At 51.3% G+C, this 16,921-nt stretch overlaps 1 protein-coding gene across 4 annotated transcripts in view; it reads right to left on the bottom strand.

Moving 5' to 3' along the window:
• Positions 1 to 432: 432 nt before the first annotated feature.
• The window catches only part of SHISA6 (shisa family member 6), a 284,233-nt gene continuing 267,744 nt past the window's right edge, over positions 433 to 16,921 (bottom strand). For 2 of the 4 annotated variants that reach the window (XM_043583142.1, XM_043583144.1), the window contains 3 exons: positions 12,094 to 12,150; positions 8,416 to 8,568; positions 433 to 6,696 (listed from right to left, as the gene is read on the bottom strand). In XM_043583142.1, coding sequence (XP_043439077.1) covers positions 6,149 to 6,696; positions 8,416 to 8,568; positions 12,094 to 12,150 — 758 coding nt within the window. In that variant the 3' untranslated portion in view covers positions 433 to 6,148. The remainder of the gene's footprint in view (positions 6,697 to 8,415; positions 8,569 to 12,093; positions 12,151 to 16,921) is intronic. The other 2 variants (XM_043583143.1, XM_043583145.1) reach the window with 1 other exon arrangement.

The raw sequence follows: 16,921 nt of genomic DNA, 5'->3' as shown, positions 1-16,921 counted from the left end.
CGCCCCTGGTAACGATACAGTTGGATGATTTCTAGTACATTTATACAGTTGGTGGCATGGCCCTAAGACGCTTCCCTCACTCTCTATGCAGTCAACTCTTGCTTCTGCCCCCGTATCCAGTGATCTGCGTTCCTTTGTGATTAATAAAAACATTCCTAACGTGAATTTATTTTTGAGAGAGAGTGTGCGAGTGGGAGAGGGCCAGAAAGAGGGCGACAGAGGATCCAAAGCAGGCTCTGAGCAGTGAGGGCAGAGCCCGATGCGGGGCTCGAGTTCACAAACCGTGAGCTCACGACCTGAGCCGAAACCAAGAGTCGGCCGCTTAACCGCCTGAGTCACCCAGGCGCCCCTCCTTTGTGGTTTTTTAATTATCTTCCGTTACGGCTCTATGTTTGTAAAAACAAGCACGTTGGCCATGTTAAGAGACACAGGTTATGTTGAAACGGCTTTATTATTTCTTTTAATCCATAAATATCTGTTACTGACAAAAGTGGAAAAATCCTTAAGACTAAATCTTACTAAAGGGATACCTGTTTACAGTACATATAGAATGTGCTTTGACAAGTAAGTGAACGCTAAGATCTGTACAGAAACAGCAGGTGCATAAGCACTGCTCATCGTGAAGCTTCCTTACGAGGAACGGAGAAACTGTGTAAAGGTACAGATAGAAAGGTACTTTTCATCAGTACTACCATATAATAAACACGGAATCCGTAAATTGGGCTAATGCGTATAAATGTTCATTAATCCACCCCCCCACACCTTAGGAAATTGTGTCCCCAAACTAAAAATATTACAGTAAGAATTGCTTTTTATTAGAGAATTTCAAGAATTCTTTACTACAAAATGTCTAGTTGAGTTACAGAACTAGAGGAATATTTGCCACTACGAAGCAAATGAACAAGTCCTCTCATGGAGTGGTATTCCGGGGCACAGCAGGAGTGGGCAGCAAAGTTGAGGGGGGGGGGTTCTTTCCCTCCCTCGGAAGGGAAGGTGTTAAGGAAACATACGACGCCATTTCTCTTACGGATGGGAGGTTGATGGGTTGGCCGATTTACAAGATGGGTTTGACGTTGCAGACTTCCACCATCAGCTCTTGCTTCGCAAGCTTTCACCAGGAGGACGGTAGTGTCACCGGGAGGGGCTGGAAAAGCACTAGCCTGGGGTGAGTGCCCACCTCCTAGCCGCCCAGGGCGTGATGCCTCCCCCTCCTCCAGTGGGAATGGAGCCCAGTGTCCAGACTGGTCTTCAGGACCTGGGTTCTGGAGTCAGAACATCCATTTCAACACGGACCTTTTGCCGTGTGTTCTCCTCTGTGGCTGGAAATGCATTTCCAAGCTGTCCTCAAATACAAACCTGACACCCCTGTGGGGCACCCTCTGGGCCTGTCTCCTCCAGCCTGGCCTCTCTCTGAAGCCAGAACCGCCTCCCTCCAGCTTCAAGGACCACATCACAACGAACACTTCAAATTCGGAATGCCTCAGTGACACAGACACCCGGGGTTATTTAGATGTGTCCATGCGAGAGGGCTTTTGTGAATGCTGTTGGTAACCTGTTGAATGGGCAGGGCCTTACCCCTGCAGGTATGAGCATCTCTGGGTGGCCGAGACCACGGAGCCCACCTCAGACTCTAGCGAGGGGGCTAGTGGCCACCCAAGGCATCTGAGGATGTGATCATGGGGCAGGCGTTATGTGTGCAGCTCATTTGAGGTGGGGAGGAACGTGAAGAAAGAAGGGGGTGCCAATGGGGAGTGAAGGCCCTAGGACGTAAGAGCTGGATGAAACTTCAAAGCTCACCTAGTCAAAGCCCCTCATTCTACAGATGGGAAACTGAGGCACTGAGAGGGAACATGACTCGTCCTTGGTCACACAGCAAGATGGAGACAAAGCCACGTCCCCAAGAGCCTTAGCCTTGTGCTTTTCCCTCCTGTGGCATGCTGCCTTGTGAAATTAAATATAGAGCCCAGGAAGACCTATCTTTCATATTGAGTCTGTCATTAAAATGCTGCATTTATAAAAAATAACATTTGAACCCTGAAAAATACTTCATTAAAACACAACAAGCTTCCTTGAAAATACTCCAGAGCGAAATGTCCCAGGTTTGGGGAGGACGGTGGAAGGAATGTCTATGGGAGGTGACATGTCAACTCTTCTCAGAGCAGGTGGTGATGTCTAGGGTCCAGGTCACCAGCAGCCCCTTCAGACGACCTCGGGTCAAGTCCACACTTGTGTGGATGGAATCTGAGGATGGAAGGAAGGCTGGTGGCCAAGCATCTCTGAAGAAAAATGGATTTTTTGGTGGCAGGGCTACTGGTAATGGAGATTTCTCCACGCCTGGAGAGTCATGAGGCTCTCCCGTCTTTTGAGAGAAAGGGGGAAAAATCCGTGACACATACGAGCAGGACAGATGTAAGCAAGGTGGCAGAGTGGCCGAGAGCCACCAAGGATATGAATCTTTGGCCAGAACAGGAGCCTCTGGGCTCGTGGCAGGCTGGGCAGGAGCTTCAGGGAATTTCCAGCTGCAGAAACCAAAGCCGACCTTCAAACCATGATGTCTCCGACAGGCCAGCTTCTCTCCCTAACCTCCCAAAGATCAGGGAGGTAGAGCCCTTGGCTGCATGGCCTGGAGAATCATCTTGTGGGGGCAGGAGGTGAAGGATAAACCAATGAGGCCAACAGAAGTCTTGAAGAATGTGTCATTCCTTGCTTGTTTTCACTGAGGGCTCTAAGTTTTAGAACTTAGAGGATAGCAGGATGGAGGTAAACACATTAGGGATGGAGGGAGGTAAATGGAGGAAGAGGGCAGGGCCAGGGAGTTGAGAGGAGGCAAAAACTGGAAATGGCATAGAAGACTGAGGTTAAAATAGGAGTTTCTGGGTGTGAGAGTGGAAAGAGGGGAGAAGTTTGAGCTAAGGGGAAAGTCTGGAACTTTCACCCAAGGCACTGGGGAGTCCCGAGGGTACAACTCCAGTCTGGGGGATCCAGGAATTCTTGGGAAAGCCTTTGTGACTTACGAACTTATGGAGCCACGAGTTAACTGGAAGAAGCAAGACGGGAAAGGCGGAAGGGCATGAAGGATGGCGAGAGCTTCACTGCCATCAAAGACCAAGGGGACCTGTGAGATCCTTCAGGGCAGGAGAGAGCCTACGCAGAGCCCCATCCATTCCCACCGGAGCAATGGAGACACACACAGAGACCACAACAAGCAGAAGGAAGTTGAGGGCTCTGAGCTGCCCTTGCTGGGAAAGGAGGGCTTTCACCATGGGGACAGATGGCCCTTCTATGCCTAGTGGTGCTAGTGGCCACCAGCCTGGTGGGGCTGGCACTCAGGGTATCTATCTGGGTTCCAGCCCAGAACCTTCTCTTACCTGTTATGTGAGCTTGCCTGGTCATGTGGCTTTGCTTGTTCTGCAAACGTGGGTGGGCAGTTGAATAAATGAGATGTTTCTGTATCCCAGTGGAGACATAATTTTATGGATTTTTAAATGAGGGACTGAATTGGAGCAAGTTTGTAGACTTCTCTCTTTCTCCTTCCTTCCTTCCTTCCTTCCTCCTGCCCTCCCTCCCTCCTTTCCTTTCTTCCTTCCTCCCTCCACTCCTTCCTTCTTTCTTTCTTTCCTTCCTCCCTTCCTTCCTGACCCAAGTGAGAAGCAGAAGAATAATTTAAATAAAGTAAGCGTTAGGTAGGATTTTCTGATCTGACTGACAGCAGAGGTTTTGAACCAGACAGCAATAAGGCTGGGATGAGAAATGCTTTGGAATCAACCTATCAAACAACCCCTGAGACAGACAGGCAGACAGACAGGGCAGGGGAGAAGCATCATGCTGACGGCTGCAGAACTCAGTGCCAAGATGCTTCTGACCCGGGATGAGATCAGGTTTCTGGTTCGGCGTGTGTATGTGTGCAGACACCTGGGGAGGGGATGTCCACCCTTTCCCCTCCGCACCAGCAGGCAGCCTTAGAGGGGAGGCTGGATTAGAGGACAGTGGGTTTAGGGGGACCAGCTGTGAGAGGTACACTCTCGTCTCTGGGAGTGCCCTACTGCTCCATTTAGATTGGCTTCCTCCCCCCAGCCCTCTTAGCCTTGCCTTCCGGAACAAACGCTCATAAAACCTTGGGGACCAGCCCCTTGAGAAGGTTTATGTGTTTGTAGAGGAGGAAAGCAGAGAGTGATCCCTGTCCTCACAGCCTCACAGTCTCAGTGATGCTCCCCCAGTGGGGAAGCTGAGAGCTGTGTTCACCACCTCCAGCCTTAATCCCCTCATGATGAGCCTTGAGGGGGAGACAAGAGCTTTGGAATTCTTGAAATAAGTAAAAGGACTCAGTCGATTGAGTTTTCGGTGGATCGTAGACGTGGTGAGATTAAAAATTCCAAGGGCTGACGCTGGGGGGGGGGGGTTCTTCCTGCCCGACCCCCGTGTTAAAGGACCATACATGTTGTATGCAGAACTGGGGGAACCTAAAACCCCAGTTTAAGGTCATTGCTTTTGGAGTCTGAGTGTGGCGACAGTCGTATATTTTTGTATCATACCTTTACCTGCCAGTCTGGGGCTGATTCCCCGCGCCCCAGCCCAAGGAAGTGCCCTGGCCCTGAGAATGGGGGAGACCCTTCTCTCCCCCCAGGCTCTGGTCTTCGGGAGTTGGATGCTGCTTAGTTCACGGTTCACTCTCCAGGAGGCTGTTACACCCTGCCCACTGCCCACGTTGGAGGCAGAGAAGGGGCTGAGATGGGCTGGCAGGGGCCAGTCCCCCAATAGAGCTGAAGGCCTGGGTCCGCCCGGTGCCCGAGTGCCCCCTGCAGGGGAGGGGTGGGGAGCTGCCCAGTTAACCCCCAGACCCAGAGCCCTGGAGTAGCATTGTCTGCATTTGCCAATGGGTCTCTGTTGCTTTGATCCAGAAGAGGCACTGGTCTGAAGCAGCAACAGCCAGGAGAGAGAAATGGAAGGGCAGGGGGAGTGGGGAGGGGGCAGGGGGAGTGGGGAGGGGGCAGGGAGAAGGAGCACTGAACAGAGAAGGGGCCAAGTGGGTGGGCAGCGGTGGGGAGAGAGGGGTGGGCACGGTTCAAGGCCACTGCCTGGGGTCCTCCAACACTGGGGGCCAAGCCACCCTCTCTAGAGGCCTCTGCCTCAGCCCGTGCGGTGGGAGACAGGCAGAGCCCGGGGCGATGGGGATGGCGAGCCCCTGAGGCCCCGGGGCATCACAGTGGCTCTCCCCACCTTCTGCTCTCTGGCAAAGGGCAGAGAGGCCTCTGGGGAGCAGAGCAAAGGAGGGGAAGGCAGGCCTGAGTGTCGGGCCATAGTTCAGACCTAGAGGCCTGGAGGAAGGGTGGACATAGGTTGATGGGGAGGATACCCCCCAAAGTCCCTGTACCCCATTGTGACTTTCCTCTGGGTGGGCTCCAGCAAAGCCCCAGAGAGCTCGGGGGCCACACGCCTAGAGCCCGAGGAGGGGGTCGGTGGGGGGCGGGGGCTGCAGGTGGGGCAACCAGCTAGAACTGGGTGGGGGGGGGTTCCCCACAACGGGGGGAGGCAGCTGAAGAAAGGGAACCCCTCCCTATCCCGGGGCTTGGGGGAGGGGCGCAGGGCAAGGGGAAGGGCCACTCGGTGGGGACCAGAGAGTTCCAGCAGGCAGAAGAGAACGTTATTGTGCTTATGGACACAGCAGCTCCCTGGCTCTGAGAGAGCAAGCAGACAGTTTGTAGGCACTAGAAGATTTCTGTGATGCGGTCGAAGGGAAATGAATGAGACCAAGTAGCCTATTTGGTCAGCCCGTTGACTGCACCTGCTGGCCAGTCCAAACCCGGGGGATGGGGGGCTTGGGACCAAGGTCAGGCCAGGGTCTCTCCGCCGACAGAACCTGCAGGGGGGGAGGGACATGGGGCTGAAGGGAGTTAGTGGTGGGGGGGGGAGGCGGGGCTGGGGCCTAGCCCCTCCCCTCACTCCCCCGGATGCTTCTGGAAGAGTGAGAGAGATCGCTCTAGATCCCAGGTGTGAGCGTGCCTGGCCAGGCCACCGGGGCCGTGTGTCCCGGCGTATGGCTTTCTGGGCAGAGGCGGCGCACCCCCACCTCCCGCAGAGGGCACAAGGCAGGGCGGCCACACGCGGCTAGGGGCTCCGCTCCCGGCCCCGCCCCGCCCCGCCCCGCCAGTCACACGGTCACTTCCGTCTTGCTGGCCGTGTAGCAGGTGTGGTGGCCCGGGATGTAGTGCATCTGCTCCACCGTGTTGTGTCTGCGGGAGGCGAAGGCCTGGCGCCTGGCGGCCGTCTGGCTCTGGCCCAGCGTGGCGTAGGAGTTATTGGAGGCACTGGGATGGGAGTGCATCTTGGTCATGCGGTAGCGGTCCAGCACGGGCGTGGACACAAAGACGTCCGTGTGCGAGAGGGCCCGCGACAGGGACTGCTCGGGGAAGGCCGTCCGCTCCGGGGACAGCAGCGGGTCCTGGGAGTGCAGGCGCTCCGTGGAGAGCAGCTGCTCGTCGGACAGGATGCGGTCATAGGGCAAGCCGAAGTCGTCGGGCAGGCCCCGCTCTGGGGACAGAACCCTGTCCTGTGACATGGCCCGGATGGGCCGGCGGGGCCGCTCCCGCGGTAAGGGCTTCTGGGACATCTGGATGACGTTGAGGGGGAGGGTGCCGCGGGCGGCCAGGTCAGGCAGATGCCGCCGCCTCATGTAATATTCGTCAGCCTCTTTGTCAGCTGGGGAGAGAGACAGAGAGAGAGAGAGAGAGAGAGAGAGGAGTCAGCTGGGGTGACAGTGTGACAGCACAGCCCAGACGGGTGGAGGAGTGCAAACCAGTCCCCAGGGTCTTGTTAGACGCAGGTTCTGGTTCAGACCTCCTGGCCTGGGCTGGACCCGAGAGTCTGCGTCTCCACCCGGCTCCCAGGCAATGCTGATGCCTCTGGTCTGGGACCACCTTGAGTCTCCAAGGGTGGACGGGCTCCCTCGAGGTCCCCAGGGGGCTCAAGGCACAGTTGATGGCACAGCCAAGCCCCTGAAATCCCGCTTCGACCACACCGTGGTCCTGAGAGAGACCGGGTCTTGCGGAAACCCCCGGGAGGCAGTTGGCGGCCTTCTGAGGAAGTTCAGAGCCTCTCTCCAGGGAAGCCGGGTTGCGGAACCAGACTCCCGTTACAGTGAAGTCGAGACGCTCCGACCAAGAGGCACTCGTGAAAATGCTTAGCTGGTAACTTAGGAACATAGTAACACCCCCCCTGCGGTGACAGCCAGCCCACAGGAAACCAGCACCCGCCCCCAGTCCCACACACGCCCAGAATCAAGCCTACGCCCACGTCGCCTGTGCCCACAACATGGCCAAGGCAGTCCTATATTTGGACTTCGCTCAACGCTCCACCCGTTCCCTCCATCCGGGAGGCCCTCCCACGCTCACACTGACTGCTACACCCTTGAGTGTACCCAGGACACACGCGAGCCTGCTTTGGCCCGAATTTCAGGAATGAGGCGTCCTGCGGTTTTCTAAATCTCTGCAGAATGTGGCAATTCTGACTGCTCCCCGGGTTTCCCAGAGAGTCACGGATGGGTAGGTCCTGCCTCCCTCTTCCCCGCCGTTCATCGAGCCCTCGGATCATCAGGGACCCCCGCTTCTAGCCGTAGAAGCTCACCGCGGAGGTGGCTGATGTGGACCCACGGGATGGACTCCGTCAGGGCAGGTTACCCCAGAGCGTCAAGTAAAGACTCGGCCCCACAGCTGGGTGGTTATGAAAACAGACCCATAAGGGCATGGAGGCAGGAGGTCCAAGGGTCAGAAAGCTAGGAAAGAAGACCTCTCCTCTTCTTGTTGACCTCTCCATGTACCTTGTTGACATTGTAATGGGTCTTCATGGGTCTTAAGCCCATCCATGTTCAGATCCCCCCCCAGACTCAAATGGCAGAGCTGGGACCACCGGAGGAACGGTGCTCCGTGAGGAAATGGGGTGTGTGCATGGGAGAGGGGAGGCTCGGGTTCTCAAGACAGCGTTGGCCGGGTTAGAGAGGGAGCTGGTTTCTGGGCCCTTCCAAAGCCGGGTCTCTGGGAAGGGTCTCACACAAGGCTCTGGCACCGGTAGCCTCCACTCTAAGGTAAGGTAGAGCATGAGGAAGCGTGGTTTGAAGGTGGCGGGTGCTGGGTGAGGCTGGGGGAAGGCTTTCTCTTGCGGTTCAACTCGTCCATGGCGCTGCCTCCCACGGGAACGTGGGTCTGATGATTCCGTGGCCTCCACCCTATCTACGGGGACACGGATCCAGGCCATAGCGAACAGACACAAGGGGCTTCCCGTCCGCTCTTCCCAGGCTACACCTTACTCTTTATTCTTGAAACTCCACACCCGTCCCCTCGGGGGTAGGGCAAGAGAGGGAAGCACAGGAAGGTGTCGCAAAGGCCCCGGAGCAGACCCCAAACGCGAGGTAATGGTACTTACTTAGCCGCTTCAGGGATGAGTACCTGCTGGGGTGGGTCTTCACCGCAGACTCATAGGATGGGGGCAGGTGGGCCAAGTTCTGGAAGGAGCGGGAGAAGGAGAGGTCATAGGGCTCCGTGGCCGACGTCAGGATGTTGTTCATCCGTGGCTTTTCTGCAAAAGAAGGGGGTGGGGTGCGTCGCGTTGGCGAGGACGATGGGCCGGCAGGAGGGGAGGATCCGAGTTCTAGCTCTCACTCCCTATCCTGCTTTCCTGGCCCCCCTGTACTAGAACGTGGGTGGTGCTGGTGACTTGGTTTCCCCCATGCTCAGTTCCAGTTGCCTCCAAGGCTAGGGACAAGTGCTGTTTTAGCCGCCGCGGGCCGTGCTGGTGGCCTGTCCCTCTCTGAATGACAGACTCCTTCTCCCTGCGCGCCGCTGTGCTTTCTGACGACAACGTACGCCTGATGGAGCTGAGGGCGGTCCTAAAATTGTGTGAAAGTTCTGTCCTGTCCCTAACAGCTCTCAGGCCCAGGGGGGAAAAAATCTCTGTTGGAAGTAGGTGGGGTGACGGTGGTCTCGTCCACGTACTCACAGGACGGGGTCCAGGACCCAGGCTCACTGAGACTCCATCCCACGCTGCCCATGACGTTATTCCGTCCCTCAATGCCAGCCCTCAGGTCCCCCCTTCCGCCTCGGGCCTCCCCAAACCCCGCCCCTGACAGGCCACCTACGAAGCCACTCCCTCCTCCTCCAGTTCCTTCCCCAAAAGTTCTGGGGGCCACGTTAGGAAGAGCACAGGGGTTGGGGGGAGAGAGAAGATGCGGGTGTGGGGGAGGGGGGTGGTTGGGCAGGAAGGAAGCAGGCAGGCAGGCATGTCTTGGTGCTTGACTGACTTTCTGAGCCTTAGCAAGAAATCAACAGTGGAAACAGTGGTGCCATTCCCCGAAATGAGGTGGGCAGGTGGCTCTCTCATTGTCCCTCCATACTCTTTGGTTTGGGGCACCCAGAGAAGGGCCAGGCTGCGGCTCCCCACGCCTCTTGGCAGAGAGAGTGCCGAACTCCAGAAGTCAGGAATTCTATGAACCGGGGGACAAAGAGAAGAAGTGCCAGGCTTGGTCCAAGGGCAGCCTCACTACAGGGAACTCCCAGCTTCCCTATCCTTCCTGCCTTCACTGGTACCCCTAAACGCTGGGGGTGGAGCCAAGGGAGCCCAGCCAATGAGCTGGCATTCATGCCAGCTCGGTACATATGTGAGGGGGTGAGGGACGCTCTGCGTCCCCGAGAGATCAGAACATGCTGTACAGAAAGAGCCTCCCTGGCATGGATCGGGACAGACGCCAGGAAGCGGGGTGGGCAGGAAGCTGGGAGCACTGCTCTCCGGAGCTGGGTGACAGCCACCAGTCCTTTGCTCCACTGCTTCACATTCAGTGATGCTGGAGAAAGAAGGAGCTTCCCTCTGCCTGTTGGCATCATCCTGCCACCGAGGGCATTGCTCAGCTCACCCACTTCCAAATGCAACATTTCTGGGTGCCCCTACCCACCCCGCTCTGTCCTCCAATTCATGCTGCTGAGCCAAGGCCAGCTCTTCCTCGCCCTCGGCCTCCACCATGATCACCCCTGCCCCCTTGCTCAGCCTCTCTCTCCTATTGCAATGTCCTCCCTTACTCGTCCTGTGCCCAGATGGGCTCTTCGCTCAAGACTCTCCGCTCCAGCCACGTCACGTCTTTTCAGCCCCCTGTGACATCTGGTCCTCAAGCCCTGTTGCCGCTTTCCTAGACAATGCCACGCATTTCCGTGTCTATGTGATCTCTAATCATTTGACTTGATCTGCTCTTGGGGTTCTCCAAAGACTGGAATATCCTTAACAGTAGACACCTTGCTTTCCCATTTGGCTGATGACTTCACTGTGCTTGGCCCAAAATAAGGACCCAGTTAATGCTCTCTGGCTAATCAAGTCGACACAGTCCACCTTCCCTCTTAATAGTCTCGCTGCCAGCTCCTGGGGAAAGCATAGCCCCCAACGAAGAGACGCGGAGGAAACCCTGCCTCCCCCAGGCTGTGAGCAGCTCACGGGGCAGGGACCGGGTCTCGCCTACCCTCGCGCCCCTGCAGCAGGTGGAAAAAGAAGAGAGGAAGAGGAGGGATGAATGGCTCCTTCTGCACCCAGGAGGTGTCGGCTCCTTCTGGAGAACAAGCCTTTCAGAATGTTCAGGAGTGAGCAGAGCACTCCTCGCTCGCCTTTTCGGGCTCCTCTTCCTGCTGCTGCCTCATCACCGTGGGCATCCCCCCCAGGCTCTCTGCTTCTGCCTTCTGCTTTTCTCTTTCAGCCTTCTTGCACAGATTGCCCCCACTCGCAGGGCATCGGTCCCTGCCTCCAAAGCGTCGCTTACTTACATCTTCAGCTGTAACCTCCCTCCAGGCTTCGTGTCTGCATTTCTAGCTGCCTGCTGAATCCTTTTTCTTGAGTCTCCTCTGGTCTCTAGCTTTAGATGTCCAGATCCAAATTCACCATCAACAGCTTCCTCTCCTCCGCACACTGGCTTGCTTTCTTGACTCCTTAGATTGCCTTACTAAGAACCCCCATCCTTCTCAATGATCACGGCTCACCATTTTACTCACTGTTGACTCTCGTCAACCATATTCGCCCCGTCACTAAGTTTTCTCGATCCTTTCTCCAAAATATTTTATATCTGAGCCCTTCTTTCTTTTCCCACTGTCCACATCACCACTGGTAGCTGCCGCTTCCTCACTGATCTCTCCAATTTCTTTCAGTTCTGGTTTCCCCTGGTCCCTGCAACCTTAAACATCTTATTAAACTAGCTTTCATCACATATTTCCACTAGGAGCCCAGCACTAGAGGGGGACATCAAAATAGTCCACTTCTGTCTTCCTAATTATAATGCTCAACACCTCAATGCAGAAGCGGAGCACAGTCTCACAAGAGGGTTGTCAGTCTCTCTGCCAAGTGAGCCACATAATTTATCTTTGTTTTGAGTTTCTCTCTCACTAAACTTTAATGATGTTTTCACTCCTTCAGAGCAAGGACAGCAAAATGACTGATGGTTCATAATTTCCATGGCTGTCTTATGTTCTACCAAGTTTGGAGCGGGTACCAAAAATAGTTTTACTCTGCAGTGCTAGGTGTTGAGTTGTGATCAGGAGGATGTTATAAGAAGGGCACGTGGGTTTTGTAAACCTCTGGCGCTATGCCCACCCTCCTGTGCTCTCCAACCTTCACCTTCTTCCCCTGTCAGGAGGCTAAGGCTCGGGTCACCCGGGTTGGTTTTGAGTGTGTTATCAAATCTTAAGTGGTTTGGGGAGGACTGGTGGAGTTTATGCCAAGTCGCATGCCATTAGTCAATGGTACCACACATAGACTTGGGCAAAGGAGCGTGCTCGCTCTTTGCTCTGGACATATGGAATTTATGACTCCAAGAAGTGATCTAGCGTGCACACGAGAATGGGTTAGGAAAGGGTCTCCCTCCTTCCCTTCCGTGGCAGAAGATCACTCTGGTTTCTGAGACAGAACACTGGGAGACAATGGTCTAAGAGTGGGACTGAGCCACTGTGGGCTCCTTACACCTCCCGAGCTCCAGTGAGTCATGACCATATGTCTGATGCCTGACGGGAATCAGGAGTCAAGATGGAGCCCCTGGGGACGGGGACGGAACACGGAATGCTCACAGCCGTCTCTCACCATGTGTAGGGGTCTGGGTAGCACTGCTTAAAATCGGATGGTTATACTGACGATCACCTGGAAATCATAGAAAAGAGATTTTTAAAGAAGAGTTCAGGCATTCCCTTGTCTCTCTCACATAGCGGCGCCTCTCTTGACGTCTAATGTGCTTCTCTGAGCCAAAGGAAGCCCCCCTTACAGGCCCGGGCCCTCTAATGCCCTGGAAATATGAAGGGCAGAAGGCAGTGTATTAGGTGCAAAGAGCCTTCCTCTGCTGTTTGTGTCCCTCTCCTCCTGCATCAGGGCTTCCTCTGTCACCATGGAGACCCACCCACATCTGTGGATCTGGCTGACCACAACAGGGGTTTGTTGGGGTGGAGGTGGGTGGAAGAGAAGGATAGAGACTAAGGGGCACTTGACAAGTATACATATATGGGGTGGGGGACTGGCCAGGGGAAGTAGACCTTTTTGGGGGGAGGGGGATTGTAGGGCATCATTAGCCAGGAAGGGGATGCCCTAACTTAAGGTGGTTGCACCTTTATGGGGCTTTGATTTGTCTTGAGTCTTTATACACAGGTGCCTGGGTGCATCCTGAGATGGGGCATGCTGACGGGAACTGTCAGCTTGGGATCAGGAACCCTGCGTTCTAGGCTCTGTCCTGCCTAGAAATGACACAGCCCAACATTTCAAAAGTCCACATCGATTGAACAAGTCACAAAGTTAATGGAGTCACAGTTGCCAAAGCCCAGAGTTCAAGGCAGTCTAAGGTCTTCTTAGACCCAATGACAGTGTGGTTTTGCCATGAAAACACACTTCATCCCTGTGTTACTGCTTCAACTCAACATTGTATTTTTGCATCTAATTTTAACTAAAGCAAGGGGGAAAGGGGGCACATAGCCTTTGCTCTAGTTTATCTAAGCCATGGATTACAGCCATGCCATCCTCTTGGGGCTAGAAGATCTGCGTCTGTTTCCTTCTATCTTGCTATTGGAGCCATCTTTTCTACTGTTGGCATCATAATCTTTGGTTGCTCACTATAAAGCATTCTCACCAGATAGCTTTTCCTCTTGTATTCTCAACATACTAGTGTTTCATGAAGGCTCTACCTTCTTACCCAGACTGATAGTTCTCAAATTTACACCTCTCATTCGAGGTCTGTCTGGTGTGGAGGGTTCGATTTTAAATTGCTTGTGGACATGGCCTTGAAATTCCTGCCCTTAGCCCAAACCATGATGTCCCGAAGTTAGCTCCTCATCTCATTGCTTTATCCTCCCATGGTCAAGCTTCTGTCTGTCCATGACACTAGTGTTCCGTGGGCTTGAATGTAAAACTCCAGTCACGGTCCACCATTTCCCTCCCTTCATCCTCCATAACCGGTGAGTTCCCCAAATCCTGTTCTTACAGTCACCCCGTAAATCCAGGCCTATAATATATCTTTTTGTCCAGATTTCTCTTAGCTCTAGTCTCTGGCCATTTCCAAGACAAATCATCCTGGGTACTCCTACTAGACAAAATTTCCCATATGAATGGACTCATGACATTTTTCCTTTGGTTCAGTCCAGACTCTTTAAATAGTCATGGACAACTATCCAGTGGGGGTGTGGGTTTGGGCAACAAGCCAGACTTTCTCACATAAAGATATTCTTCCCTCCCAAGACAGAATATTAAGTTACATCCAGGGGAAAAAAAACCATCTGCAAAAGGTTGAATCAATTTCGCACTGGATGTGGATTTAAGCAAGAGGAGAGAATCCAGGAAGGGAGATAATGGATAGATTTTTTTTTTTCTTTTTTTTGCTTGTCCTCCAGAGGCAAGCAAAAAAAAAGTTTCATTGCTTTATGGGTTTTTTTTGTTTTGTTTTGTTTTGTTTTTGGTATGTTTGCTTTCAGGCAGTATGGCAACCTCAAAGAGACAGCTACAAAAAAATGGAAGAACCCAGTTCCAATGGTAGACAGTGGCAGTTACGGAGAAACACTCTTAATCTTACATCTCAGAGTTTAGGTAGCACTGAGGAAAGGGGGACCGATTCAGGTTCAGTTAACAATTCCTGGTCGCCACTTGTGCTCTGCCCTCTGTGCTAAAGCTGGTCACATACATTCTTAAAATACTAATCTTCATAATGATTTTGATCGGACTATATATTATTGGCCTACCAATTTCCAGACTCTGTCAAAAACTCCTTAAACATCTCATTCGAAGCAGTCCCCGTGTTTCTTTACAGATGAGTTTGCCAGCAGGATAAATGTCTTGAATTTAGATATTTTGTTTACAAGATCAACGTGTTTCCTTTTGTTTGAATCTCACTTCAAATGTTTTGCTGACACTCAATTTTTTCCTACATTGGCGTCAAGAAAAGACATTTAAAGTATGAAGACGAAAATTAAAACTGTCTTAAAGTAACCATCATGGCACTTTGTTATATTTCCTTTTGTTTCTCTGCCCCCTTTAAATTACCGTGTGTGTTTACACACACACACACACACACACACACACACAAATATTATAAAGAATTACCTTGTGCATGTTTCATTTTGGGGAGAATAGGATTTCGACTCTTAAAATGGAGAAAAATACAATGATTTGATCCTCACATTTGTGCAAAACAACAAATGTGTGAGGTTATTCATCGTGGCATCTTTATAGTAGCAAAGAAAAGGAAGAAACCTAACTGCTCATATGCATATGTACTTAGACACATACAGATAAATATGGATAGTTTCCACATATGTTAGCTTGCTATACACACTACTTTTAATCTGTTTCCTTGATACTTAATGGACAACATGCTTGAATATATTTTCTTTTTTTAAGATTTTTTTATTTTATTTTATTTTATTTTTTAATTTTATTTTTTAATGTTTATTTATTTTTGAGAGAGAGACAGAACGTGAGCAGGGGAGGGGCAGAGAGAGAGAGAGAGACAATCTGAAACAGGGCTCCAAACTGTCAGCACAGAGCCTAACGCGGGGCTCAAACTCACAAACCATGAGATCATGACCTGAGCTGAAGTTGGATGCTTAACCAACTGAGCCACCCAGCCACCCCTTAAGGTTTTGTGTTTAAGTAATCTCTACACACAAAATGGTGCTTGAATTCTCAACCCCGAGATCAAAAGTCGCAGGCTCCACCAACTGAGCCAGCCAGGTGTCCCTTGAATATATTTTCAGGTTTTGAAATATTCCTCAAAATATTTCATGTGGTTTCACAATAGTAATTCTATAGAATACAGTATATGTATGTCTATAGTTTATTTAATATGTTTATTTAACAGATATGGTTAAGCATTCCCCTGTTATTGTATATTTAGATTGTTTAAAAGTTCAATAACGTTCCAGCAAGCAACCTCGAACACTGGTCTTCAATCATGTCTTATTTCCTTAGGCGAATAATAAAAAGCAGTCTTTCTAGGTCAACATACTGCCAACTGCCTGGCCACGTGATAAAGTGGACTGATAGATTTCCTCATACGGAGCCATTTGTCTCTTCCTGGGAATTTCCTTATTTGATTTTGGCAGTATTCTTCCATTACAACACTGGATTCCACTGGCATATATTTTATTCAATTCCTATATATTCACAAAGAGAGTCTATCTTTTTTTTGTGCTAATATATCAAGTGTGTTCATCAAGATAAATGATTTTGTAAAAGCTGGATGAATAGCATCCCACTTTTCTGTGTGCCCTGAAACTATTAATATAGCACATGAGCTACCTCTTCTTAGGAAGTTTGAAGGAATGCAGTAATAGAAATTTCCGGTGTCTCTGGGGAGCTTTTCTGTTACGACCATAGCACGAGGTTGACTCACCATGTTGTTGACTGCACAACAACAAATTTGGTAGATGGACGTTGGTTATAATCACCAGCTTAGAATTAGGGAAACTGAGGTTTGGAGAGGTTGAATAATTGGCTTAACAGGTGAAGTCTGGGATGTAACATGCCCAGGTGAGTTGGCATATTAACCATTATGTACGCTGCTTCTCACAGTCGGCAACATTTTCCTTACGTATTAGTTCAGTTTTCTAACTCTAAATTTAACTTGTAATTCCTATTTTTCTTAAACATACCCATTAGACATTTTTAACTCTATTAGCTTAACACTATACCATTCCTCAAAAAAAAAAATCATCCATCTATTTATGAAATCCCAACCCTCTTCTTACTCTTAATTTTCTGTGCTAATGTTTTCTAGATCAGCCATTTCTTCTTCTTCTTCTTCTTCTTCTTCTTCTTCTTCTTCTCTTTCCAATAACTACCCCTTATACATATCAATTCTTTTTTTTTTTTTGTCTTCAAATCATTATTTTATGCTTTTGGATTTGTTCATCTCTGCCTCCTAATTTTCTTTGGTTTGTTTGGTTTTGCTTTTGCTTTCTCATTTCTGGGCTCAAATCTTTAGTTCATTTACGTTTCCTCTTTTCTGCTAATAATCTGAGGTCTTTCGCACCAATTTAGTCTCTGGCACCTTCTTGTGAGTGTCAATACACAGTGTTCTTACGGTTGCAACATCCTAAATGATCCGTAATTGCAACCCTGGTTTTCCCTCTGACCCAAGAATTCTTTTTTTTAATGTTTATTTATTTATTTTTATTTTTTTAACGTTTTTTTAAATTTATTTTTGAGACAGAGAGAGACAGAGCATGAACGGGGGAGGGGCAGAGAAAGCGGAGACACAGAATCGGAAGCAGGCTCCAGGCTCTGAGTCATCAGCCCAGAGCCCAACAAGGGGCTCGAACCCATGGACCGCGAGATCGTGACCTGAGCCGAAGTCGGACACTTAACCAACTGAGCCACCCAGGCGCCCCTGTTTATTTATTTTTGAAGGAGAGAGAGACAGAGTGTGAATGGGGGA

This window comes from Prionailurus bengalensis, chromosome E1 (genome assembly GCF_016509475.1).
Source record: "Prionailurus bengalensis isolate Pbe53 chromosome E1, Fcat_Pben_1.1_paternal_pri, whole genome shotgun sequence".
NCBI lineage: Eukaryota > Metazoa > Chordata > Mammalia > Carnivora > Felidae > Prionailurus > Prionailurus bengalensis.
The sequence above is the reverse complement of the archived record's forward strand: the minus strand, read 5'-3'. Positions and strand labels throughout refer to the sequence as shown.